Source organism: Scyliorhinus torazame, chromosome 3 (genome assembly GCF_047496885.1).
Source record: "Scyliorhinus torazame isolate Kashiwa2021f chromosome 3, sScyTor2.1, whole genome shotgun sequence".
NCBI lineage: Eukaryota > Metazoa > Chordata > Chondrichthyes > Carcharhiniformes > Scyliorhinidae > Scyliorhinus > Scyliorhinus torazame.
In genome coordinates this window covers 305092766-305119948 of record NC_092709.1, presented here as the reverse complement: position 1 = coordinate 305119948, position 27183 = coordinate 305092766, and the positions used below count along the sequence as shown (strand labels likewise).

General features: G+C 47.3%; 1 protein-coding gene across 8 annotated transcripts in view; it reads right to left on the bottom strand.

Moving 5' to 3' along the window:
* Nucleotides 1-15419: 15419 nt before the first annotated feature.
* letm1 (leucine zipper-EF-hand containing transmembrane protein 1) overlaps nt 15420-27183 on the bottom strand; it is a 162951-nt gene continuing 151187 nt past the window's right edge. For 5 of the 8 annotated variants that reach the window (XM_072497510.1, XM_072497502.1, XM_072497506.1 and 2 more), the window contains 2 exons: nt 21197-21353; nt 15420-19688 (listed from right to left, as the gene is read on the bottom strand). In XM_072497510.1, coding sequence (XP_072353611.1) covers nt 19536-19688; nt 21197-21353 — 310 coding nt within the window. In that variant the 3' untranslated portion in view covers nt 15420-19535. The remainder of the gene's footprint in view (nt 19689-21196; nt 21354-27183) is intronic. The other 3 variants (XM_072497505.1, XM_072497507.1, XM_072497508.1) reach the window with 1 other exon arrangement.

The following is a 27183-nucleotide window of genomic DNA, read 5'->3' as shown; positions in this document are numbered from 1 at the left end:
GCAAGCTAGCCAGTGGTCAAAGGCGGACGTAGCGTTGGCTGCTTGAGGGCTCAGCTGCAGGCGATCAGGCTTGATGCGGAGATCCATCGTTTTAAAAATCTATGCTCAATAAATTGATGCACTATCAATTACCACAAAGACGAGAGTAGTGGAATAATCGAGACTTTATTGAGCAAAGATGTTGTGCCTCCTGTAGCTGGAACCAGAATGGCTGCAGCACCGGCGAGCACACACATTTATACACCGCCTACTGGGCGGAACCAGCAGGCAGGGATTTACCCATGTACCTCTACTATACGGGCACTGCCATAATACATGTAATACAACTAGTGGTGACTACCACAGTATCCTCCTCAAACTGGACCAGATTGTAATTCCACACCGTCTCCAGAGCTTGGTGCTCCGTCAAATCCATGAGGGCCACCTGGGTGTGGAAAAGTGCCGACGCAGAGCCAGGCAGGCTGTCTACTGGCTCGGGATCAGCCAGGACAACACGAACATGGTCCTTAACTGTGCGACCTGTGTAGCGCACAAAGACTCCGTGAGACGAATAGAGTGAAGTCGATGAGGCTTTATTAAGCGTGTCTGTTCCCCCGCAGCTCGATAGTAAACTGGCCTGCGGGGGAAGACTCCGGCTTCTTATACTCCGCCTTCAGAGCGGAGCTAGAGGTCAACGGCCAACCAGGACCCGGGATCTGTCAGCCAATGACATTAGGGCTTCCAGTCCCACATGACCCCCAATACATACTACCACATTCACCCCTTGTCAAAAATGAACCCGGCGGGGTGATGCTTCGTATGGTGGTAAGGGTTTACAGGGCTGGTCCTGGGAGGAAAAAAAAAACATTCACATGGCAATACAGTATTGTACAATTTTGTCCTGTTGCAACTATTTACAGAGGGTATAGGAAGAAAAGCAAAATGTTCTTGTGAAAAGTCCATATTTAGTTTTAGATCGACGCCACGAGTCGGTCGGGTGGTCTGGTCATCCGTGTCGATCGCCTCGGCCCCGGTGGTGGTGCTGCTTGTATCGGTGTTGTCGCCTCCAGGAGCCTTACGGTTTCAGCTTGGGCTTTATTCTTGGTCGGTGCTGAGGGGAGGGGAACCGATCCTCCTGGGAAGGGGGGCGGTCGCGGGGTGCGGCGGTGGCAGGAAGGGGGGGGGTTGAGTTGATGGTGTCGGGGGGGGGGGGGTGCGTGTTGCCGGCGGGCGCCAGATCCCGCAGGGAGACCGTGTCCTGTCGGCCGTCAGGGTACTCCACGTAGGCGTACTGGGGGTTCGCGTGGAGGAGGTGAACCCTTTCGACCAACGGGTCCGCCTTATGTGCCCGCACATGCTTTCGGAGCAGGATGGGTCCTGGGGCCGCCAGCCAGGTCGGCAGCGACGTTCCAGAGGAGGATCTCCTAGGGAAAACAAGGAGACGCTCATGAGGCGTTTGATTAGTGCTCGTACATAATAACGACCGGATGGAGTGGAGAGCGTCCGGGAGTTCCTCCTGCCACCGTGAAACTGGGAGGTCCCTGGACCGTAGGGCCAGTAGGACGGCCTTCCAGACCGTGCCGTTCTCCCTCTCTACTTGCCCGTTCCCCCGGGGGTTGTAGCTGGTCGTCCTGCTTGAGGCTATGCACTTGCTGAGCAGGAATTGGCGCAGCTCGTCACTCATGAAAGAGGACCCCCTGTCGCTGTGGACGTATGCGGGGTAACCGAACAGTGTGAAGATGCTGTTCAGGGCTTTAATGACTGTGGCCGCGGTCATGTCAGAACAGGGAATGGCAAAAGGGAAGCGGGAGTATTCGTCCACCACATTAAGAAAATATGCGTTTACGATAGTTTACTATCGAGCTGCGGGGGAACAGACACGCTTAATAAATTGTAGCGCACAAAGACTCCGTGAGACGAATAGAGTGAAGTCGATGAGGCTTTATTAAGCGTGTCTGTTCCCCCGCAGCTCGATAGTAAACTGGCCTGCGGGGGAAGACTCCGGCTTCTTATACTCCGCCTTCAGGGCGGAGCTAGAGGTCAACGGCCAACCAGGACCCGGGATCTGTCAGCCAATGACATTAGGGCTTCCAGTCCCACATGACCCCCAATACATACTACCACAACCTGTCAATGCTTCCAACCAGCGCAGAGTAAGGAGACACTTCAGCAGCATGAAATCAAAACCTCTCCGTGGTCCAAGGTTGGCATCGACCTCTTTCATGCAAATGGTCGTGATTACGTATTAATCATTGATTACCTTTCCGATTATCCTGAAGTCGTGAAGCTCTCAGACCTCACATCTCAGACCGTCATCAAGGCCTGTAAGGAGACGTTCTCCAGGCATGGTATCCCACTCACTGTCATAAGTGACAGTGGCCCGTGCTTCAGCAGCCACGAATGGTCTCTGTTTGCCCAGTCGTATCAGTTCAAACACATCACTTCCAGCCCACACTAACGGAAAAGTTGAGAAAGGGGTGCACAGTGAAGCAGCTCATCTGCAAGGCCGCGGATTCTGCGTCTGACATTCACCTTGCGCTGCTTGCGTGCAGGGCAACCCCACTGTCCACTGGCATGTCGCCGGCTCAACTCCTGATGAACAGGGACCTGCGAACGACACTTCCAGCCATACACGTGCCCAACCTGGATCACCTCCCGGTGCTGCAGAAGGTGCAGCAACTCCGAGACCAGCAAAAACAGGGCTATGATGCTCATGCCACCGGTTTAACCATGTTATCCCCGTCAGCCCACCACCACCTCTCGACCAGGATCAGACGCAAGCCACAGAGACTGGACTTATGAACATTTGTTCTGTTTGCTTTGTTCTGTGTTCTTGCATTAGACAGCTGTTTTCACATGTACATATATTCACACCCACTGCATTTATATATGTTAATATTGGCCTATTCTTGTAAATACGCTCACATATGTCATCCAAACATAATAAAAAGGGGAGATGTCATGATATGCAGGCACATACACACACATAATGATAGACAGACAAGCAGCTAATGGACACAGAGAACAGGACATGACCAATAACCAGGCAGAACACTCAGGGGTGGGATCTGACTGTAAAAGACACGAGGCACTCACACTCCGCCTCTTTCCACTGATGAACATCTAGAGAGTCAGTCAAGGTTGTTGTTACAATCTCACACCTCCATCACGTGGCTAAGAGCTAGTCTGGTTCAGTCAGACAGAGTAACCACACTTAAGTTAGCAGAGAGTCAAACTCACAGAGAACTGTGCTAACTGTGCTATTAGTTCAATAAACCTGATTGAACTAACTTCAAGGTCTGGAGTATCTTTCTGATCTAAACTGTACCCAGTTGCAGCCAGTGTTAGACCAGTGTACCCAACACGACACTACCAAGCCGGCCTAGCCCAAACCGCTCCAGTACCTCTATAGGGCACTTCCATTCGACTGTCGAAGGCCTTTTCTGCATCCAAGGAGACGATCACCTGTGATGTTATCTCCCTGGGTGGGGTCATTATTACGTTCAGCAGCTGTCTGATGTTCGGAATTAGCTGCCTACCCTTGACAAAGCCCGTTTGGTCCTCAGCCACCACTTCTGATACAGTCTTCCAGTCTCTTGGCCAGGACTTTTGCGAGTATTTTCGCATTTACGTTAAGCAGCAAGATTCGTCTGTATGATCGGCATTCCGTCGGGTCTTGGTCCTTCTTGGGTATCAGCGATATGGTGGCCTGTGTTAGCATAGGAGGCAGAATGCCCCTTGCGAGTCTGCGAACATCTCCCATAGGTGCGAGACCAGAGATGGTACGCATTTCTTTACAGAAGTTCGCCGGGACCCATTGGGTCCCGGTGCCTTTCCCGCCTGCATGGATTTGATGCTCTCCATGACCTCTCCCAGTCCTATTGGTGCAGCCAGCTCCCTCCGTCTACCATCCCCCATGAATAGCATGTCCAGTCCACTGAGGAACTATTTCATCCCGAGTCCCCCTCGGGCGGCTCAGAGATGTACAACCCCCGCCGGGGTAGAAGGCCTCAAATGCTTGGCTGACCTTTTTTGGTTCGGCTACCAGTCCGCCTCTGCTGTCCTTTACTTGGGCTATCTCCTTTGTGGCTGCCTGCTTTCTTAACTGGGGAATCAACAGGAGGCTCGTCTTCTCTCCGTGCTCATAAAAGGTCCCCCGTGTCTGGTGGAGTTGGTGTATTGCCTTCTTGGTGGTTAGCAGGTTAAAGGCCATTTGTAGCTTTTTCCTCTCCGCCAGAAGCTTTACGGTCGGGGCCTCGGAGTACCTTCTGTTGACCTCCAGGATGAAGTTGATCAGTTGTTGCCTAGCTGCCCTCTTTTCCCCCGTCTCTATGAGCCTTGTAGGCGATAATCTCTTCCCTAATCACCACCTTGCGTGCCTGCCAGAACATGGAAAGTTAGACATCGCCATTCTGGTTGTTAGTCATGTATTTGTCTATAGCCTGTGAGGTGTTCTTTATTTAAAAAAATATTTTTATTGACATTTTCCAATTTTTACAGCATAACAGTTTAACATACAAAACACATGTACCGGGATTCTCCGATATGCCGGTGCTCGGGGGTTTCCCGACGGCATGGACTGCCCCACAATGGGAAACCCCAATGACCAGCTGGCGGAACGGAGAATCCAGGGGGAGAAATGTGGCGCGGCGGAGAATCCCGCCCATGATATTTACAAGGTATGATGTTTTTAATGTACAAATTTTACACATATCCCTTGTGAAAGCCCTCTGTCCCTCTTTGATACTCCCCTGGGTTCCTTCCTTGCCACCCCTCCCACTCCCCTCCCCTGATCCTCTTTGCTTTGTGTAGTCTTGTCTGCCCCCATCAGTCCCCATCCCTCCTTTCTTCCTGATCACTATTGGCTTCAAACAGGTCGTGGAACAGGCTGATGAATAGCCTCCATGCTTTGTGGTGGAATCTCTCGTCCGACCCTCGGATGGTGTACTTGATCTTCTCGAGGTGGAGATATTCCGACAGGTCTGCCAATCAGTCTGCAGCTGTGGGTGTTGGTGAGCGCCAGCCAAGCAGGATTCTCCGGCGTGCGATTAAGGAAGCAAAAGCCAGGGCATCAGCCCCCTTCCTCATATGTAGTACGGGCTGGTCCGAAACCCTGAAGACCCACTCTTGGGCACTGCTCCACCCCCACCACCTTGGGCATAGCCTCAAAGAAGATTGTCCAGAACCCGACAAGTCTGGGGCAGTTCCAGAACATGTGGACGTGGTTGGCCGGGCCTCCCTGGCACCGTTCGCATTTATCCTCGACCTCCAGGAAGAACCTGTTCATTCGGGTTCTAGTAAGGTGAGCACCCCCCCCAGACTTCCGGTTGCGGCTATGCCTAGGTCGGTCGCACGTTCGGCAGCTCCCGCCGAGAACGGACTTTTGGGCTCACTAGAGGGGCCCCAACGGCAATTGTTCGACGGCTTCCAGTGTGGGAAGGTGACAGCAGGGTCCCCCCGACAGTATATGGATTGGACCAGGAGTGGAGCGGTGAAAAAAGGTATCTTGGAGCAGCGAAAGGTGAGAGGGAGAAAAAGCAAGATGGCGGCGGGTGGAGATCAAGCAGCATGGGCGCTGTGGTCGCAGGAGCAGCAGGGGTTTCTTAGACGCTGCTTTGAAGAGCTGAAATCCGAAATGCTGGCGCCAATGAAGGCTGCGATTGAGAAATTAGCGGAGAACCAGAAGGCCCAGGGGGCGGCGATCCAGGAGGTGCAGCAAAAAGCCTCGGAGAACGAGGATGAGATCTTGGGCCTGGCGGTGAAGGTGGAGGCGCTGCACAAGAGTTGGGCGGAAAGATTTGAGGACCTGGAAAATAGGTCGAGGAGGAAGAATCTTCGGATTCTGGGTCTCCCTGAAGGAGTTGAGGGGTCCGATACCGAGACATATGTGAGCACGATGCTCAATTCGCTGATGGACGCGGGAGACTTCCTGAGCCACCTGGAGCTAGATGGGGCTCATCGTGTCCTGGCAAGGAGACCCAAGGCCAACGAGCTGCCAAGGGCTGTAGTGGTGAGGTTTCACCGCTTTATGGACAGAGAGTGTGTCTTGAGATGGGCCAAGAAAGAGCGGTGCAGCAGGTCGGAGAACACGGAGATCCGAATTTACCAGGAGTGGAGCGTGGAGGTGGCCAAGAAGAGAGCTGGCTTTAACCGGGCCAAGGCGGTGCTCCATCGGAAGGGGGTGAAGTTCGGTATGCTGCAGCCAGCGCGATTGTGGGTCACATTCCAAGATCGACACCACTGTTTCAAAACGCCCGAGGAAGCTTGGAGCTTCATACAGGCAGAAAAGTTGGAATCAAATTGAGAGACAGGGGTTGTGGGGGGGGATGTCTGCTGTATATATATATGGTTTTAACTGTGTGTGGGAATGTTCGGTTGGTTGGGTGCTGGATGGGGATGGGTGAAGGGATGTGATGGAGAGGCTGTGGGAGAGTGTGGGCACCGGTGGTGGAGGGAGGGGAGGCCCGGGGAAGGGGGAATTGAGATAAGGGCGCAAAAAGAGCTGCGCCAGAGGGGGCGGGGCCGGCTCAGGAAAGCGCGGGCTTTTTCCCGCGCTAGGGAAGGAAGGCGGTGGGGGTTGTAGGAGCGCACACTGACTGAGGGGGAGGGGGGATTCTCACACTGGGGGGCCGATGGGAAGGCGGGAGAGGCCGGGGTCAGCAGGAGTCAGCTGACTTACGGGAGTGTTACGGGGGGAGCAAAAGAGCTAGATACGGATCTAGTTGGGGGGGGGGGGGGGGACGACTGGAAATAAGAGAGGTGGTCGGGGCAGGGGTCTGCTGTCTGGGGGACTGGAGGGTGCGGGAGGCGCGGGCACGTGACTGGCCTAAAAAAGGAGATGGCTAGTCGGCAGGAGAGGCGGGTGAGAAGCTCCCCAATCCGGCTGATAACTTGGAATGTGAGGGGCCTGAATGGGCCGATCAAGAGGGCCCGGGTGTTCGCGCACTTAAAAGGACTGAAGGCAGACGTGGTCATGCTTCAGGAGACACATTTGAAGGTGGCAGACCAGGTCAGGTTGAGAAAGGGATGGGTAGGACAGGTATTCCACTCGGAGCTGGACGCGAAGAACAGAGGGGTTGCAATTCTGGTGGGGAAGCGGGTGTCGTTTGAGGCCAAGAATATTGTAGTGGATAATGGAGGTCGGTACGTGATGGTGAGCGGTAGGTTGCAGGGGGTGTGGGTGGTACTGGTAAATGTATATGCCCCGAACTGGGATGATGCCGGATTTATGAAGCGCATGCTGGGTCGGATTCCGGACCTGGAGGTAGGAAGCTTGATAATGGGGGGGGGATTTCAACACGGTGCTGGATCCAGCATTAGATCGCTCCAGATCCAGGACGGGGAAGAGGTCGGCTGCGGCCAAGGTGCTTAGAGGGTTTATGGATCAGATGGGGGGAGTGGATCCATGGAGGTTTGCTAGACCCCTGGCCAGGGAATTCTCATTCTTTTCCCATGTACATAGAGCTTACTCCCGGATAGATTTTTTTTTTTTGAGTAGGGCACTAATCCCGAAAGTGGAAGGAATGGAGAATTCGGCCATAGCCATTTCGGACCACAGCCCGCAATGGGTGGAGTTAGAGTTAGGAGAGGAGAGGGACCAGCGCCCGCTGTGGCGTCTGGATGTGGGATTACTGGCGGATGCGGAGGTGTGCGGAAGGGTGCGGGGGTGCATTGAGAGATACTTGGAGGCCAATGACAATGGAGAGGCGCAAGTGGGGGTAGTCTGGGAGGCGTTGAAGGTGATGATCAGGGGAGAGTTCATCTCCATTAGGGCCTACAGGGAGAAGAGAGAGAGCAGGGAGAGGGAGAGGCTGGTGGGGGAGATCTTAAGAGTGGACAGGAGATATGCAGAGGCCCCCGAGGAGGGACTACTTAGGGAGCGGCGAAGCCTCCAGACGGAGTTTGATCTGTTGACCACATGGAAAGCAGAGGCACAGTGGAGGAAAGCACAGGGGGAGACGTACGAGTATGGGGAGAAGGCGAGCCGGATGCTGGCACACCAGCTTCGTAAGAGGGTGGCAGCGAGGGAGATAGGTGGGTTAAGGATAACAGGGGAAGTACGGTGCAGAGTGCGGCGCGAGTGAATGAGGTATTTAAGAACTTCTATGAGGAGCTGTATAGATCTGAGCCCCCAGCGGGGGAAGAGGGGATGCGACGATTTCTGGATCAACTGAGGTTCCCGAAGGTAAAGGAGCAGGAGGTGGCTGGTTTAGGGGCGCCAATTGGGCTGGAGGAGCTGATTAAAGGATTGGGGAACATGCAGGCGGGGAAGGCCCCGGAGCCTGATGGGTTCCCGGTTGAGTTTTATAGGAAGTATGTGGACCCTCTAGGCCCGTTGTTAGTAAGGACTTTCAATGAGGCAAGGGAGGGGGGGACCCTGCCCCCGACAATGTCCGGGGCGCTGATCTCGCTGATTCTGAAGAGGGAGAAGGACCCACTGCAATGTGGGTCGTATAGACCGATCTCGCTCCTCAATGTGGATGCTAAGTTGCTGGCAAAAGTGCTGGCCACGAGAATTGAGGACTGTGTCCCTGGGTGATTCATGAGGACCAGACGGGATTTGTAAAGGGCAGGCAGCTAAACACCAATGTACGGAGGCTCCTCAACGTGATTATGATGCCATCGGTGGAGGGAGAGGCGGAGGTAGTGGCGGCTATGGATGCGGAGAAGGCCTTCGACCAGGTGGAGTGGGAGTATCTGTGGGAAGTGTTGCGGAGGTTTGGGTTCGGGGAGGTGTTTATCAGGCGGGTCAGGCTCCTATATAGAGCCCCAGTCGCGGGTGTGGCTACGAATCGGCGGAGGTCGGAGTATTTTCGGCTGTGCCGAGGGACGAGGCAGGGGTGCCCCCTGTCCCCCTTGTTGTTCGTGTTAGCAATCGAGCCTTTGGCCATGGCACTAAGGGAGTCCAGGAAATGGAGGGGGTTGGTTCGAGAGGGTGAGGAACACCGGGTGTCGCTGTATGTGGACGACCTGTTGCTGTATTTGGCAGATCCAGTGGAGGGGATGGTGGAGGTCATGCGGATCCTAAGGGAGTTTGGGGACTTTTCGGGCTATAAGCTTAACGTAGGGAAAAGTGAACTCTTTGTGGTGAATCCAGGGGACCAGGGAAGGGTGATAGACGACCTACCATTGAAGAGGGCGGAAAGGAACTTTCGGTACTTGGGGACCCAGGTGGCTGGGAGTTGGGGGGCCCTGCACAAGCTCAATTTGACGGGGTTGGTGGAGCAGATGGAGGAGGATTTCAAAAGATGGGATGTGCTGCCACTCCCGCTAGCGGGCAGGGTACAGTTGGTTAAAATGATGGTCCTCCCGAGGTTTCTTTTTGTGTTCCAGTGCCTTCCCATTATGATTACCAAGGCCTTTTTTAAACGGGTAGGTGGGAGCATCATGGGTTTCGTGTGGGCAAATAAGACCCCGAGGGTAAAGAGGGTGTTTCTGGAGCGTAGCAGGGACAGGGAGGGCTGGCGCTGCTGAACCTGTGTGGCTACTACTGGGCAGCCAACGTGGCGATGATCCGTAAGTGGGTAATGGAGGGAGAGGGGGCGGCGTGGAAGAGGTTGGAGATGGCGTCCTGCAGGGGCACGAGCCTGAGGGCGCTGGTGGCGGCACCGCTGCCGCTTTCGCCGACAAGGTACATCACGAGTCTGGATGTGGCGGCAATGTTGAAAATATGGGGGCAGTGGAGACGGCATAGGGACGAGATGGGAGCCTTGGTTTGGTCCCCTATTCAGAACCATCGGTTCGTCCCGGGGAGGATGGATGGGGAGTTTCGGAGCTGGCGTCGGGCAGGGATCAGAAGAATGGGGTCCTGTTTATAGATGGGACGTTTGCAAGCCTAGGGGCGCTGGAGGAGAAGTTTAGGTTACCTCCGGGAAATGCGTTCAGGTATAGGCAAGTGAGGGCGTTTGTGAGGCGGCAGGTGAGGGAATTCCCGTTGCTCCCGGCACAGAGGATTCAGGACAGGGTGATTTCAGGTGTATGGGTCGGAGAAGGCAAGGTTTTGGCGATCTATCAAGAGATGATCCTAGGATCATCCTAGGATCATCCTAGGATCCTAGATTATCCTAGGATTCTCTGGGAGGCCAGGGAAGAGATTGCTGGACCTTTGGCTTTGATTTTTATGTCATCATTGGCTACAGGAATAGTGCCAGAGGACTGGAGGACAGCAAATGTGGTCCCTTTGTTCAAAAAGGGGAGCAGAGACAACCCCGGCAACTATAGACCGGTGAGCCTCACGTCTGTAGTGGGTAAAGTCTTGGAGGGGATTATAAGGGACAAGATTTATAATCATCTAGATAGGAATGATATGATCAGGGATAGTCAGCATGGCTTTGTGAAGGGTAGGTCATGCCTCACAAACCTTATTGAGTTCTTTGAGAAGGTGACTGAACAGGTAGACGAGGGTAGAGCAGTTGATGTGGTGTATATGGATTTCAGCAAAGCGTTTGATAAGGTTCCCCACGGTAGGCTATTGCAAAAAATACGGAGGCTGGGGATTGAGGGTGATTTAGAGATGTGGATCAGAAATTGGCTAGCTGAAAGAAGACAGAGGGTGGTGGTTGATGGGAAATGTTCAGAATGGAGTACAGTCACAAGTGGAGTACCACAAGGATCTGTTCTGGGGCCGTTGCTGTTTGTCATTTTTATCAATGACCTAGAGGAAGGCACAGAAGGGTGGGTGAGTAAATTTGCAGATGATACTAAAGTCGGTGGTGTTGTCGATAGTGTGGAAGGATGTAGCAGGTTACAGAGGGATATAGATAAGCTGCAGAGCTGGGCTGAGAGGTGGCAAATGGAGTTTAATGTAGAGAAGTGTGAGGTGATTCACTTTGGAAGGAATAACAGGAATGCGGAATATTTGGCTAATGGTAAAGTTCTTGAAAGTGTGGCTGAGCAGAGGGATCTAGGTGTCCATGTACATAGATCCCTGAAAGTTGCCACCCAGGTTGATAGGGTTGTGAAGAAGGCCTATGGAGTGTTGGCCTTTATTGGTAGAGGGATTGAGTTCCGGAGTCGGGAGGTCATGTTGCAGCTGTACAGAACTCTGGTCCGGCCGCATTTGGAGTATTGCGTACAGTTCTGGTCACCGCATTATAGGAAGGACGTGGAGGCTTTGGAGCGGGTGCAGAGGAGATTTACCAGGATGTTGCCTGGTATGGAGGGAAAATCTTATGAGGAAAGGCTGACGGACTTGAGGTTGTTTTCGTTGGAGAGAAGAAGGTTAAGAGGAGACTTAATAGAGGCATACAAAATGATCAGGGGGTTGGATAGGGTGGACAGTGAGAGCCTTCTCCCGCGGATGGATATGGCTGGCACGAGGGGACATAACTTTAAACTGAGGGGTAATAGATATAGGACAGAGGTCAGAGGTAGGTTCTTTACGCAAAGAGTAGTGAGGCCGTGGAATGCCCTACCTGCTACAGTAGTGAACTCGCCAACATTGAGGGCATTTAAAAGTTTATTGGATAAACATATGGATGATAATGGCATAGTGTAGGTTAGATGGCTTTTGTTTCGGTGCAACATCGTGGGCCGAAGGGCCTGTACTGCGCTGTATTGTTCTATGTTCTATGTTCTATGAAAGAAGAGGAGGTTTTGGTAGAGGAGCTAAAGGGCAAGTGGGAGGAGGAGCTTGGGGAGGAGATTGATGAGGGTCTGTGGGCTGATGCCCTGAGTAGGGTTAATTCTTCCTCCTCTTGCGCCAGGCTCAGCCTAATACAATTCAAGGTTGTTCACAGAGCGCATATGACAGGGGCGAGGATTAGTAGGTTCTTTGGGGTGGAGGACAGATGTGGGAGGTGCTCGGGTAGTCCGGCAAATCTTGTGCACATGTTCTGGCTGTGCCCGGCACTGGAGGGGTTTTGGAGGGGTCTTGCGAGGACTATGTCCAAGGTGGTGAAAGTCCAGGTCAAGCCGAGTTGGGGGTTGGCATTATTTGGGGTAACGGACGAGCCGGGAGTGCAGAAGGTGAAAGAGGCCGGTATCTGGTCTTTGCGTCCCTGGTAGCCCGGCGGAGGATCTTGTTATTATGGAGAGACGCGAAGCCTCCCCAGCGTGGAAGCCTGGATAAATGACATGGCAGAGTTCATTAAATTGGAGAGGATAAAGTTTGCCATACGAGGGTCTGTACAGGGGTTCTTCAGGCGGTGGCAACCGTTCCTAGACTATCTAGCGGAGCGTTAGGAGGTCAGCAGCAGCAGCAGCAACCCGGGGGAGGGGGGGATGCCTCTTTAGGGGGGTATTTGGGCGGGGGGTACTGTTGAAGGTTATATGGAGGGGGTAATATATTTGGGAGGAACCCAATGTATATGCAGTTTATTATTTTTGAATGTGGGGTTTGTGTTCTTTCTTCCTTTTGTTATGAGGGGGGGGTTGTTTGTTATTAAAAATTGTTGGAAAAATTTGAATAAAATTTTTTTTTTTTTTTATAAAGTGAGCCCTGTGCACCACTTTAAACTGCATGAAACTTGCGCAGGTGGTGGAGTTGGCCCTACTTAGTGCTTCGCTCCAGAATCCCTAACCCGCTTCCATCCTGGGTTCCCATTCTGCCTAGCTCCGGCCAATGTCCTAGCCCTTTCCAGCAGTCATCTGTGAATGCCCCCGCTGTTCCCCTTACAGTCCGTGTTTAGTAGTTCCTCCAATAAAGTGCCCCTCAGGGCCCCAGGGTACCTCGTTGTCTCCTTGCGGAAAAAGTATTTGATTTGAAGGTGCCGGAGCTCCTGTCCTTTCGCTAGCTCCAATTCTTCTAATTCATCTAGGGTCGGGTGGCAATGTGGCACAGTGGTTAGCACTGCTGCCTTTGGCACTGAGGACCCGGGTTCGATACCAGCCCTGGGTCACTGTGTGTGGAGTTTGCATATTTTCCCCGTGTCTGCGTGGGATTCACCCCCACAACCCAAAGATGTGCAGGATAGGTGGATTGGCTATGCTAAATTGCCCCTTAATTGGAAAAAATAATTGAGTACTCTAAATTTATTTTTTTAAAGTTCATCTAGGGTCGTGAGTCTGTCCCACATGTAAAAGGCCCTGAGCGCTGTCATGATATACATCAGCATATCATGGTGCAATCACACACACACTGATGGACATACAGTAGGACCAACCAGCATACACATCGCAGCCAATCACCAGTGAGAGCACACGCACTATAAAGACAGGGTACACCAGAGTTCCCGCTTATTCTAGCAGCAGCCAGCTCAGAGCACAGAGCTCACAGCCTGCCTCTCAGACATTCACCATGTGCTGAGTGCCTCACCTAGATAGTGATAGGACAGGGTCCACAGATAAGCTGGTAATGCACGTACCCAAGCTCACAGTATGTTATTACAGTTGAGTTGTTAATAAAATAGAGTTACACCATCTCCAGCCATGTTGACCTGTTTGTAGACCAGAACAGTCAACACGACAAATGCTAGCGTCCCCCCCCCCCCCCCCATCCTGTCTCCATTTTTTAAAGATGCGGTCTAGCATGTCTGGTGGTAATTTGTGGTTACCAGAGATGGGGGTCATGGAGGACATCCCAGTTACATTGAAATGCTGCCTCATGTGGCTACCACCGTTTTCTGGCAGAAAACCTTGTCGGCCAAGCAGCCCATGTCCAACATCGAGGCGGGGTGTTGGGCACGGCTCGTTTCCAACCTCACATCCATGGAATATGGAGCATGGTCAGAAATGACTATCGCAGATTATTCCACTCTATTTCTGGAAGCACCGATTTCCCCACTGCAAAGTCGTCGATACGGGTGTATACCTTGTGTACCGGTGAAAAGAACTCCAATTCCTTCTCATCATGGTGTAGGAACGGCCATGGGGCCACTGCCCCCATCTGCTCCGTGAATGCTCCCAGTTCCAGAGCTTTGCCCATCTTTTTCCCTGTTCTGGGCTTTGATTGGTCTGTCAATGGGTCCTGTACACAATTAAAATCTCCCCCCCCCCATGATCAGTCGGTGTGTGTCAATCATCAGGGAATTCCGCCATGGCCTTCTATATAAAATCCATATCATCCCAGTTGGGCACGCACATATTTACCAGGACTTCCGATGCTTTGTCTAGTGCCATTTTTGACTAAAAGTGCCCATTTGGTTGTGTTCTGGAAGAGAGCTGCCTGATGTGCGACTGCTCAGCACGTCCCTGGCACCGGAAGGGTCTGTTCTTCCACTTTCAATGAATGAAGTGCAGCTTCTGCAAACAATCTCATTACCCCTAGGGGTGGCAGGGAAATTGCAGAGATTTCATCTCATGACTTGGCCCTCCCCCCACCACAATGCTTCAGCCAACACATCCACCCTTCCAACACCAACTAGAAATCAAGACTCATTATCCAGGTCCTGCTGCATAAGGGTACAGGCTGCTTCAGGATGAAAAGTTGTGAATGGTGCTGAACATTGTGCAATTGATGGAGGGAAGGCCATTGGTGAATCAGCTGAAGATAATTGAGTCTAGGACTGCAGCGGTTCAAGGTGGCAACTCACCACCACCTTCTGAAGGGCAACTAGGGATGGGCAAAAAATGTTGGCCCAACCAGCCACACCCACATCCCAAGCAAGCCAGCAGCGTGGGTTCAATTCCCATACGAGCCTCCCCGAACAGACGCTGGAATGTGGTGACTAGGGGCTTTTAACAGTAACTTCATTTGAAGCCTATTTGTGACAATAAACGATTTTCATTTCATTATCGGTCAAATGATGCCTTAATGTAATAAATTGTTAAAATACCTAATAGAAAACAACTCCGTATCAATGGGCAAGTTGAAGCAGCACTATTGCAACTGTTAAGATAAAGCCATACAGTCTCGAGAAAACTTTGAGCAAACACATCAGTCCTCTATAGTGTATCCATCATGTAATTCTGATTAGACCATTAGTAAGTTAGTAACAGAGACTGAGTTGCCCTATGGTGATGATGCACGATCAATTGCACAAAGACTAAAGTTGGGTGCAACTGTGGCTCTATTACAGCCAGATGTGTGGCCTCCTCTGCAGCTGGCGAAATGGCAGGGCACTGGAGTTCATGCATATTTATACAGTTCGCCCTGGGCGGAGCCAGCCGGCAGGAGCTACCGGCGAACCCGTTGTGCAGGTCCGACCTTACATCTCCTATTATGGTGGATCACCACAGATGATATGCTCAACTCTTGACAATTTGATGACAATATCTTTAAAATTCTGAGCTAGTCAAGCATATTACTTGGAAGCTTAAATGCCATTATTTGACTCTTGTAGCTAGGCCTATTCTCTAAATAATGGGAATTGGGTTACCCAAGTGAGACACAACAGCAATCGTTATCTCAAGAATAATGCACTGGAAAACCTTTGCTAATTTCTGGCCAGCGGATCGCTTGAGAAATCTCAGGAACTAGGGGAGGAAAATTGAATTGTTGGGAGGGTGGGAAAAGAGGGGAGAAACGGAAGAAGTCATAGAAAAATAAATACATCGAAGGCTTGTAGGATTTTAAATCTTTGTGCACTTTAATCATATTCATTTTGCAATTTTTATACACAAATGCCCAGATTTCTCTGAAATGAACTGCTTCCAAATCCAGTCCATTGTTTTCATATTATTTCTAAAAATATGTATAATGTATTTTTTTCTACAGATCAGTCCAACACTTCTGCGCACACATTTATGCTATAGCAGTAAAAAGTTAATAAAGCAGGTCCATGACTTGTTACCACAATAGAGGCAAAGACAAATATGTAGAGCCCACAACATACAGTATCGTACACCATAACTAACAATTAATAGTTCACTAGATCAGGATGGGATGTTTCTCGCAGGCATTAATCTTCATTGCTGCGAAATTAACTATTTTCCCTTTAAATTTCTTTAATGATGTGTTCCATTTCTCTCTACAGGAGGGAGTTATTTATATTGTAAAGTAAAAGCAAAGTTACCATCGTCCCAGATGACCATAGGCTGCTTTCCCCTTTGAGGGAGAGAGCAGACTGGTGGTGATTCAATCTGAGGATCACACCTCAGGTGAGGGGCAAGGTTGAGAAGGCATGATAAATTAATTATGTAGTTGCTTAATAAAAGCTTTTCATAACATGATTTTATTTTTAAAAAGTATCCAATTATTTCCCCCCCCCCAAATTAATGATCAATTTAGCATGACCAATCCACTTACCCTGCACATCTTTGGGTTGTGTGGGTGAGACCCACGCAGACACGGGGAGAATGTGCAAACTTCACACGGACAATGACCCGGGGCTGGGATCGAACCCGGCTTATCGGCACCGTGAGGTAGCAGTGCTAACCATTGCGCCACTGTGCCGCCCCATCATTACATGACTTCAATTAAACTTTCAGATTGGCTAGTCCCTTGTACCTTGTCTTACAGTGGTATTAATAACTTTCTTTTGCTATCCTTCTCTATCCACCAGCAATAAATCACATTTTGCTCAGTGTCAGAATCAAGTAGTTTCAGATTGGGTATAATCCTGTCAAATGCAAAGTATAGCTCTCACTATTTGGCTCCCACTGAGCAGCAAACTGTCCTTGTGAAATTGTACATTCTCCACACCAACTAGATCCTTGCAATATCTCAATTAGATCACCAATTTTGAGGCAGCTTCAGATTGTGGCCCCAAATATAAAACATAGAACCTTTATAGTTAAGAGAAAGGAGATTATAATTTGCTCCATTTGAATCCAGGTGACTGGTAAAAAAAGAGCATTTAGTAAACTACACACTCATGTGGTGCAATCGATTGCTATTCCAATGGTCAACAGAGTGGACTGCACAACAACTCGAAGAGCTGCACAAGGAGCTGGGAACTGGTTTGGTGATAAAAAAATATTTTCCGAAACAAGTGTATATTAGATGACATAACAAAACATTTTAAAGAAACGGACAAGGATGAATATCTCAAATGTGTCCCTAGTGAATATTGAGATAACTCAATTGTAAAGTGTTAAATGAGCCAGTGCTAACTGCATCTAGTGCAGTATACAATCCAATAGCTTTCAGTATTAAAAACAAATTTGTTTGTCTTCCTTCCAATCTGGTTAAGTTATGTATTCGTCTGGTCATTTTCTTTTGCTTCCAAAACTGGTCAAAAGTATTAAGTTGCATAGATCTAATTTCCGGAACACAATCAGCTGAAACCTAATTCGGTAGCAGTGGTTAGCACTGTTGATTCACAGCGCCAGGGTCCCATGTTTAATTCCCGGCTTGGGCCACTGTCTGTGCAGAGTCTGCATGTTCTCCCCGTGTCTGCGTGGATTTCCTCCCACAAGTCCTGAAAGACGTGCTTGTTAGGTGAATTGGACATTCTGAATTCTCCCTCTGTGTACCCGAATAGGCGGCGGAGTGTGGCAACTAGGGGATTTTCACAGTAACTTCATTGCAGTGTTAATGTAAGCCTACCTGACAATAATAAATATTATCAATTGTTAGGTTCCAAATAGCTAATTTGCAGTTGATGATCTTTCTTTAAAAATTTTAATAATTACAGGAAAAACATGTTTGAACTCAGAAGTTTGAGTAAGAGATTGAAATGTGATTGGGGGGGGGGGGTCTAAAACAATGGCCCAGATCTTCTGGTCTCCAGGTTGTCAGAGACAAATGTCAATCCAAGATGCATGTCGGATCCCCACGGAAATCATGACACTCTACGAGAACTGCCCAAGAAGTTTGATTTTCCGATTGACAACTCCCCTGCTCTCCGGACCCCCCACGAAAGTCTCCAACTCTGAACTACAAAGACTTCAGACAGTTCCTTATTAGTACTTATCCGGAAAGAAATGTTGGACAGAGTAAAACCTGGTCTAACACCTGGGTAACTGCACAACCAATTTCCACATGCGTATCCCTCCCCATCCCCAACTATCTGCCATTTTGCCCCACCTCACCTACCTTGCTCCTTCACTTCATCCACACTACCAACCTATGCACTCACTCATTAATCCACTAATGTTTGCCAACATTCACATCGATCAGACAGCAGCGAATGCCATAAAAAGGGGTCGTACCTAGTCTTCCCCCTATCGCTACAACACCACAATGAAGTTCTTGGAGAGACAGTGTTCTGCAATTATGGAGAAGCCAGCCTCAAACGACACAGCAAAAAAAATGTGGAGCAGCGTCTAGGTGTGGAAAAGTTTGAGCAGAACAGAAATCAGAGGATGATTGCTGCTCCGTGGAAAATCTGGGCCATCGCTTTAAAAATATTTAACTTCAATTAGGTTGAGTAAAGCACTTAATCCAAATAATTTCCAACCCTAAATATTAACATTTCATGGCAAATGCCAGAGACTCGCATTGTTTTTACTGCACGTAAATCAACCTCAAATCTAGACAAGAACATGAAAATACAATATACAAGTCAATAGTGCAAATACTGCACAGATAGGTTACTAATTATACAACCTTTGTGCAACAGACATTTTTAGACAAGTTGTTTAGGAAAATATTATGGTCAATGTATACTTTACTTGATATAATCAATTGGAAACCAGAATGGAGTTGACATTGTGCAGGTTAACATAATTTGCCACCTTATTCAAATGTAGGTGTTTTTTGAATGTGATACAATTGAACTCCATTTTCACATGCCAGTGCAAAATAAAGTAGAATATGTAAACGTTCTGGGGTAGAAATGTATTTAGCATTCACATTTCATTGCTACATCATTATTCATTCGTATAGCACAATCTTGTGCACATGACCACATCTCATTTGCTGCAACCTCCATAGTATCTGCAATATAAATAAGGGTATAATTTGAATAACGGGTCAGCTTTCTCGCCACTAAACATTTAACCACTGAAAAAATTAATTTAGCAATACCTGAGTGTATTCAGAAAACCTGATTCAGGAACATATCCAGTCAGCAATACAGTAAAACATAAGCTTTTTAGGGTGTGTGGGAGTAAACGGCAGCATTGCAGTCTAATATTCATACAACTTATTAAAATGCTTACGTTATAATTGAGATGCACTATATGACTGAGATTTAACCCTTTAAGGACTGTAATAACATTTCAGCTGCAAAAATAATTTAGTTTATTCCAAAATAGCTAAAAGCTTTTTGTTTGTTCCATCTGTCTAATTCAACTGTATAGCATTCATTTTGAATTGCTAGAAAACCAATTTTAATGGACACTATTTTGAAATTAAAATAAGCCCCAATATTGAAAGGGTTTGCAGTGGTCCAGAATTACATATTTGCGCAAATGTAAATATTTACTGAAGAGATATGGTACTCAATTTCAATTGACTGACTTACTGCAACACCCCCCAAGTCTATATTTCCCTGTTGCTTTGTTCATTTATAAAAACAATATTATTAGAGCCTACCACATCATAATAGCATTACTTTTATAAGTGTATTTTCAAAGAAACATTGTTTCCAAGCTTCAGGAATGGTGGAATTCAATTTTTGGCATAACAGAAAACATTTCATTTCTGCAGCACAATGCAGCAATCTACAATTCCTCTGCAGTACACAGTATCCGCTTGATTCCTTTTGTTATGCACATAACACATTTCAAAGATCAAACAAATAAAATTAGATTGATTCTGATATCATGAGCATTTTATTAGATGAAGCTGTTTAATTATGGACTTCTGCCGCATGTTCCTTCTCCGACTTCTCTTTTGCTTTCTGGTGTTCTACAACCTTCTCTTCCTTGCGCAATAATTCCAAAATCTCCGCAACCTGGTTGGTTGAGATGTCTATATCCTCCTTATCAATTAACTTCACCACCTGCAAAGACAGGAAATCAGTCAGGTAACAAATAGTGGTCTGGCAGGCTGATTTATCCATCCCTAGTTGTCCTTCAGAAGGTGGTGGTGAATTACCTTCTTGAACTGCTGCAGTCCCGGAGGTGTAGGTACATCTACCATGCTGTTAGGAAGGGAGTTTCAGGATTTTGCCACAGCGACAGTGAAGGAACGGCGATATGCTTCCAAATCAGGGTGGTGAGTGACTTGGAGGGGAACCTCCACATGGTGGGGTTCCCAGGTATCTGTTCCTCTTGTCCTTCTAGATGGTAGTGGTTATGGGTTTGGAAGGTGCTGTTTAAGAAACCTTGGTGAGTTACAGCAATGCATCTTGTAGATGGCATACATGACTGCCACCGTTCATCGGTGGTGGAGGGTTTGAATGTTTGTGGATGGGGGAGTAATCAGGTGGGCTACTTTGTCCTGGATGGTGTCGAGCTTCTTGAATGTTGTTGGAGCTGCATTTATCCAGGCAAGTGGAGAGTATTCCATCACAATTCTGACTTGTGCCTCCAGATGGTGGACAGGCTTTGGGGGAATTAGGAGGGGGTGGGGGGCGGTCAGGAGGTGAGTTACTCGCCATAGGATTCCTAGCCTTTGACCTGCCATGGTAGCCACAGTATTATTATGGCTCGTCCAGTTCAGTTTCTGACCAATAGTAACTCCCAAGATGTTGATTGTAGGGGAGTCAACGATGGTAATGCTATTGAATGTCAAGGGGCAATGGTTAAATTCTCTCTTGTTAGAGATGGTCATTGCTGGGCCTTTGTGTGGCACGAATGTAATTTGCCACTTGTCAGCCCAAGCCTGGATATTGTCCAGGTCTTGCTGCATTTGGACATCGACTGCTTCATTGTTTGAGTGGCGAATGTGCTGAACATTGTGCAGTCATCCGCAAACATCCCCACTTCTGACCTTATGAGATGGATCATCCACTTAAGGGATGATGGCAATATCCTATTTGGAGACAGATGCTGAACAAATGATAAAGGAACTGAATAATGGCAATTGAGTCATAAGTAGTCGATTGAATTATTATTTTGAAACCAAGAAGATAACCAGTCAGCATAAATCTCCACAAGTCAGAACAAAAGATATTCCATGCTCATTTACAAGGTTGCAATTATTAACCAGACACACAAAACATAAATCACATATTCCAGGTTGCAGAATTGCTTTTCATTCAATAAGACTCTCAGGTAACGGAAAGGGTTATTACATTACAGCGTTTCGATAAAGGATAAAAAATACCAATACAAACATTTGTGCAGCCAATAAATTAATCAGGGGAACTCGGACAGCTTGTACCATCCATGTTAGACCTTGAACTTTGCTCCATGGTTTCTCAAATATGGATTTTCTTAAATTCAGAAGAGACAGGAGAGGAGAAAATAGGAAAGGAGACAATTTTTCTGAAAACACAGTTTACCTGAATCATGTGTAGTTTAGCAATCTTAAGGTTGTGATTTTAAAAAAACATGTCAAGCTTACTTTTATGACATCGTTGATATCGATTCTTCCATCCTTGTTTTCATCCAGGGATTCAGCAATCTTTTGTAATTTGTGCTGTGGGATATTCTGGATCTGCTTCATTGCGCTGATCAGCTCATCAATGCTGATAAGATTTTCCCTGAAGGTGAAATACAAACTGCATAAAGGAAAAAATTAAAGTTAATTGCAACTTTTTACTGAGTAAAGGATGAGAGGACCTGCGGGAGAATCTTAATTTTCAGATTCGCAAATTTATCACCCAATTCCAACCTCCAGACGTTTGGCTGGAATACCACCTGTACTTCAAAAATGGAAGCCAATTAAACAATTTCTAATCTCTAATTGCTATTATGGTGAGCGAGAAGCATGTCAATATGTTATAATGTTTATTTAAATAGGCAGTAGCAAATATGTTCCGTACTAAGACATAAACACAAAGTATTTCTCGAAAATTTTAAAACATACCAATGTTTCTAGGAACTTTTTACACAAGATACTCTCTTGAATTCAGTACCAATTGAAACTCCACGTATAGTGCCCCTAAAAACTATATTGTGTGTTTACTTGTACAATAATGAGAAAGTGTCAAAACACCAAGAGCAAAGAACCTTACTCAAGCATACCATGTCTTCAACATGAAGAAAAACATACACTCTGGTGGCTCGGGCTAACATTGGAGTAAGCCATTCAACTCTTGGAGGCAACTCCGCCATTCAATAAGATCATGGATGATCTGGTTGTAGGGCAGCATGGTGGCACAGTGGGTTAGCCCTGCTGCCTCACAGGGCCGAGGTCCCTGGTTCGATCCCGGCTCTGGGTCACTGTCTGTGTGGAGTTTGCACATTCTCCCCATGTTGCGTGGGTTTCATCCCCACAATCCAAAGATGTGCAGGCTAGGTGGATTAGCCATGCTAAATTAACCCTTACTTGGAAAAATGAATTGGGTACTCTAAATTTATTTTAAAAATGGATCATCTGATTGTGATCTCAACTCCGCTTTGACATCTACCATCCACAACCTTAGACTTCCTTTGTCTATCAAAAATCTATCCAACTCTGCCCCGAATAAATGACCCAGCTTTCACTGCCCTCTGGGAAAGATAATTCCACATACTGACAACCCTCAGAAAAAAAAAAATCTCCTCATCTAGGTCTCAAAAATCCAACACGGACAAAGAATTAAAGCCCAAATCATCCTTTTGGGATGTGTTTGTTTGTGTGCGCTTATCCTCAAACAAGAATGAGAACTTGGGAAAGGAGGTGGAGAGTTGAAACTAGTTCATTTTGCAGATTCTTCAAGCACAAATTTAGAAGTGTTTACCTTTAAATGTATTTACTGAACATGAAGATAACAAAGTACATCATAGCTAATTTGAAAAACTGATTTCTCTATTCTCCTTGGAATCAAAACTTGGGTGATAAACACAATACAACTGGATAAGCCATGGAACAAATTTGAAGAAATGCAGAGCATAGGTACTAACTAGTATGTTAAAACTCTCGCAACTAGGTTCAAACATAATGTAACAGCACTTTGACCATAAGACATAGGAGCGGAAGGCCATTCGGCCCATCGAGTCCACTCCACCATTCAATCATGGCTGATTTCAACTCCATTTACCGGCTCTCTCTCCATAGCCCTTAATTCCTCGAGAACTCAAGAATTTATCAACTTCTGTCTTAAAGACACTCAACGTCCCGGCCTCCACTGCCCTCTGTGGCAATGAATTCCACAGACCCACCACTCTCTGGCTGAAGAAATTTCTCCTCATCTCTGTTCTAAAGTGACTCCCTTTTATTCTAAGGCTGTGCCCCCGGGTCCTAGTCTCCCCTGCTAATGGAAACAACTTCCCTACATCCACCCTATCTAAGCCATTCATTATCTTGTAAGTTTCTATTAGATCTCCCCTCAACCTCCTAAACTCCAATGAATATAATCCCAGGATCCTCAGACGTTCATCGTTTGTTAGGCCTACCATTCCTGGGATCATCCGTGTGAATCTCCGCTGGACCCGCTCCAGTGCCAGTATGTCCTTCCTGAGGTGTGGGGCCCAAAATTGCTCACAGTATTCTAAATGGGGCCTAACTAATGCTTTATAAAGCTTCAGAAGTACATCCCTGCTTTTATATTCCAAGCCTCTTGAGATGAATGACAACATTGCATTTGCTTTCTTAATTACGGACTCAACCTGCAAGTTTACCTTTAGAGAATCCTGGACTCGGACTCCCAAGTCCCTTTGCACTTCAGCATTATGAATTTTGTCACCGTTTAGAAAATAGTCCATGCCTCTATTCTTTTTTCCAAAGTGCAAGACCTCGCACTTGCCCACATTGAATTTCATCAGCCATTTCTTGGACCACTCTCCTAAACTGTCTAAATCTTTCTGCAGCCTCCCCACCTCCTCCATACTACCTGCCCCTCCACCTATCTTTGTATCATCGGCAAACTTAGCCAGAATGCCCCCAGTCCCGTCATCTAGATCGTTAATATATAAAGAGAACAGCTGTGGCCCCAACACTGAACCCTGCGGGACACCACTCGTCACCGGTTGCCATTCCGAAAAAGAACCTTTTATCCCAACTCTCTGCCTTCGGCCTGACAGCCAATCGTCAATCCATGTTAGTACCTTGCCTTGAATATTTTACTCAGCAGTCTCCCGTGAGGCACCTTATCAAAGGCCTTTTGGAAGTCAAGATAGATAACATCCATTGGCTCTCCTTGGTCTAACCTATTTGTTATCTCTTCAAAGAACTCTAACAGGTTTGTCAGGCACGACCTCCCCTTACTAAATCCATGCTGACTTGTCCTAATCCGACCCTACACTTCCAAGAATTTAAAAATCTCATCCTTAACAATGGATTCTAGAATCTTGCCAACAACCGAGGTTAGGCTAATTGGCCTATAATTTTCCATCTTTTTCCTTGTTCCCTTCTTGAACAGGGAGGTTACAACAGCGATTTTCCAATCCTCTGGGATTTTCCCTGACTCCAGTGACTTTTGGAAGATCATAACCAATGCCTCCACTATTTTTTCAGCTATCTCCTTTACAACTCTAGGATGTAGCCCATCTGGACTGGAGATTTATCAATTTTTAGACCTCTTAGTTTCTCTAGCAATTTCTCCTTTGTGATGGCTACCATATTCAACTCTGCCCCCTGACTCTCCTGAATTGTTGGGATATTACTCATGTCTTCTACTGTGAAGACTGACGCAAAGTTCTTATTTAGTTCCTCAGCTATTTCCTTGTCTCCCATCACTAGATTACCAGCGTCATTTTGGAGTGGCCCAATGTCTACTTTTGCCTCCCGTTTGTTTTTAATGTATTTAAAGAAACTTTTACTATCATTCCTAATGTTACTGGCTAGCCGACCTTCATATTTGATCCTCTCTTTCCTTATTTCTCTCTTTGTTATCCTCGGTTTGTTTTTGTAGCCTTCCCAATCTTCTGACTTCCCACTACTCTTTGCCACATTATAGGCTTTCTCTTTTGCTTTGATGCATTCCCTAACTTCCTTTGTCAGCCATGGCTGCCTAATCCCCCCTCTGATAACCTTTCTTTTCTTTGGGATGAACCTCTGTACTGTGTCCTCAATTACTCCCATAAACTCCTGCCATTGCGGTTCTACTGTCTTTCCCACTAGGCTCTGCTCCCAGTCGATTTTAGTCAGTTCCTCCCTCATGCCCCTGTAGTTGCCTTTATTAAACTGTAACACCTTTACATCTGATTCTACCTTCTTTCTTTCAAATTGGAGATTGAATTCTACCATATTATGACCACTGCCTCCTAAGTGTTCCCTTACTTTAAGATCTTTAATCAAGTCTGGCTCATTACATAACACTAAGTCCAGAATAGCCTGTCCCCTCGTGGGCTCCATCACAAGCTGTTCCAAAAAGCCCTCCTGTAAACATTCAATGAATTCCCTTTCCTTGGGTCCACTGACAGCATTATTTACCCAGTCCACCTGCATATTGAAGTCCCCCATGATCACTGTGACCTTGCCTTTCTGACATGCACTTTCTATTTTGTGGTGCATTTTGTGCCCCTGGTCCTGACCACTGTTAGGAGGCCTGTACATAACTCCCATTATGTTTTTTTTGCCTTTGTGGTTCCTCAACTCTACCCACACAGACTCCACATCATCTAACCCTATGTCATTTAGTGCTATTGATTTAATTTCATTCCTAATTAACAAGGCAATCTCGCCCCCTCTGCCCACTTCTCTTGTCTTTCGATACGTTGTGAATCCCTGGATGTTTAAATGCCAGTCCTGAACCCCCTGCAACCACGTCTCTGTGATGCCTACCACATCATACCTGCCAGTCACAATCTGGGCCACAAGCTCATCTACCTTGTTCCGTACACTGCGCGCATTTAAATATAGCACCTTTAATTCTCTATTGACCGTCCCTTTTTGTTTTCTTAGTGTGGTGGACCTTGATTTACTGAGCCTTTCCATACACTGTCATATTTTGTGGGATGGGGACTATCGTAACCTCTCCCGAGTTCTGTCTTTTTGTGCTTTTTTGTATTCCTAAGCAGCTACGCTTCCCACTGATTACTTCACCTCTTGGTTCCCTGACTTTCCCTTCCCCCCAATCTCTAGTTTAAAGTCCTATTGACCACCCTATTTACTCTTTTCGCCAGAACACTGGTCCCAGCTCGGTTCAGGTGGAGACCATCCCAACGGTATAGGTTCCCCGTCCCAAAACTGATGCCAGTGTCCCATGACATTTAAAACAACATTTGCCCACATCATAAACTTCCAAATGTACTATAAAAAAGCCCCACAGGTTGATAGCTTGGTCTACTGATTTATTCTTTTTTTAAAAAAAGAAATAGAGTACCCAATTATTTTTTTTTCCCAATTAAGGGGCAATTTAGCGTGGCTAATCCACATAACCTGCACATCTTTTGGGTTGTGGGGGTGAAACCCACGCAGACATGGGGAGAATGTGCAAACTCCACACGGACAGTGACGCAGGGCCGGGATTCGAACCCGGGTCCTCAGCGCCGCAGTCCCAGTGCTACCCACTGCATCACATGCCGCCCTTTACGGATTTATTCCTGACATTCAATGGCAATGTTTGGGTGGCACGGTAGCAGTGGTTAGCACTGGTGCTTCACAGCGACAGGGTGTCAGGTTCGATTCCCGACTGGGTCACTGTCTGCGCGGAGACTGCACGTTATCAGAGTGTGTGTGGGTTTCCTCCGGGTGCTCCGGTTTCCTCCCACAAGTCCCAAAAGATGTGCTTGTTCGGTGAATTGGACATTCTGAATTCTCCCTGTGTACCCGAATAGGTGCCGGAATGTGGCAACTAGGGCCTTTTCACAGTAACTGCATTGTAGTGTTAATGTAAGCCTACTTGTGACAATAATAAATATTATATAAAGATTATTATAATGTAATCCTACTTGTGACAATACTAAAGATCATTACAGTTACAATAGCAATACAATTTATGCAAATTTGTTCACAATAATCAGAACAAGCAGGTAAATTGCACATGTCAGTGCTTCCAACATACCAAACTAACGTATGTTTAGTGAATATATTTAAAGGTAAACACGTTCTAAATCTATGCTTGAAGAATCTGCAAACGGAACAAGTTTGAACTCCTTACTACCTTTCCCAAGTTCTCATTCTTCCTGTTTGAGGGTAAACAGTTTTCAGAAACACGAAGCAATTAATTTTAACCTGCATTGTGTGACCAACAGGAATCACAAATGTCCAGCTTAGACAAGTAAAATTGAGTGGCAAGCCAAACAAGGGGCTGGTTTAGCACACTGGGCTAAATCGCTGGCTTTGAAAGCAGACCAAGGCAGGCCAGCAGCACGGTTCAATTCCTGTACCAGCCTCCCCGAAAAGGCGCCGGAATGTGGCGAATGGGGCTTTTCACAGTAACTTCATTGAAGCCTACTTGTGACAAGAAGCAATTTTCATTTCATTTCAACAAAACTCATAATAACCAGTATTATAATTCTACA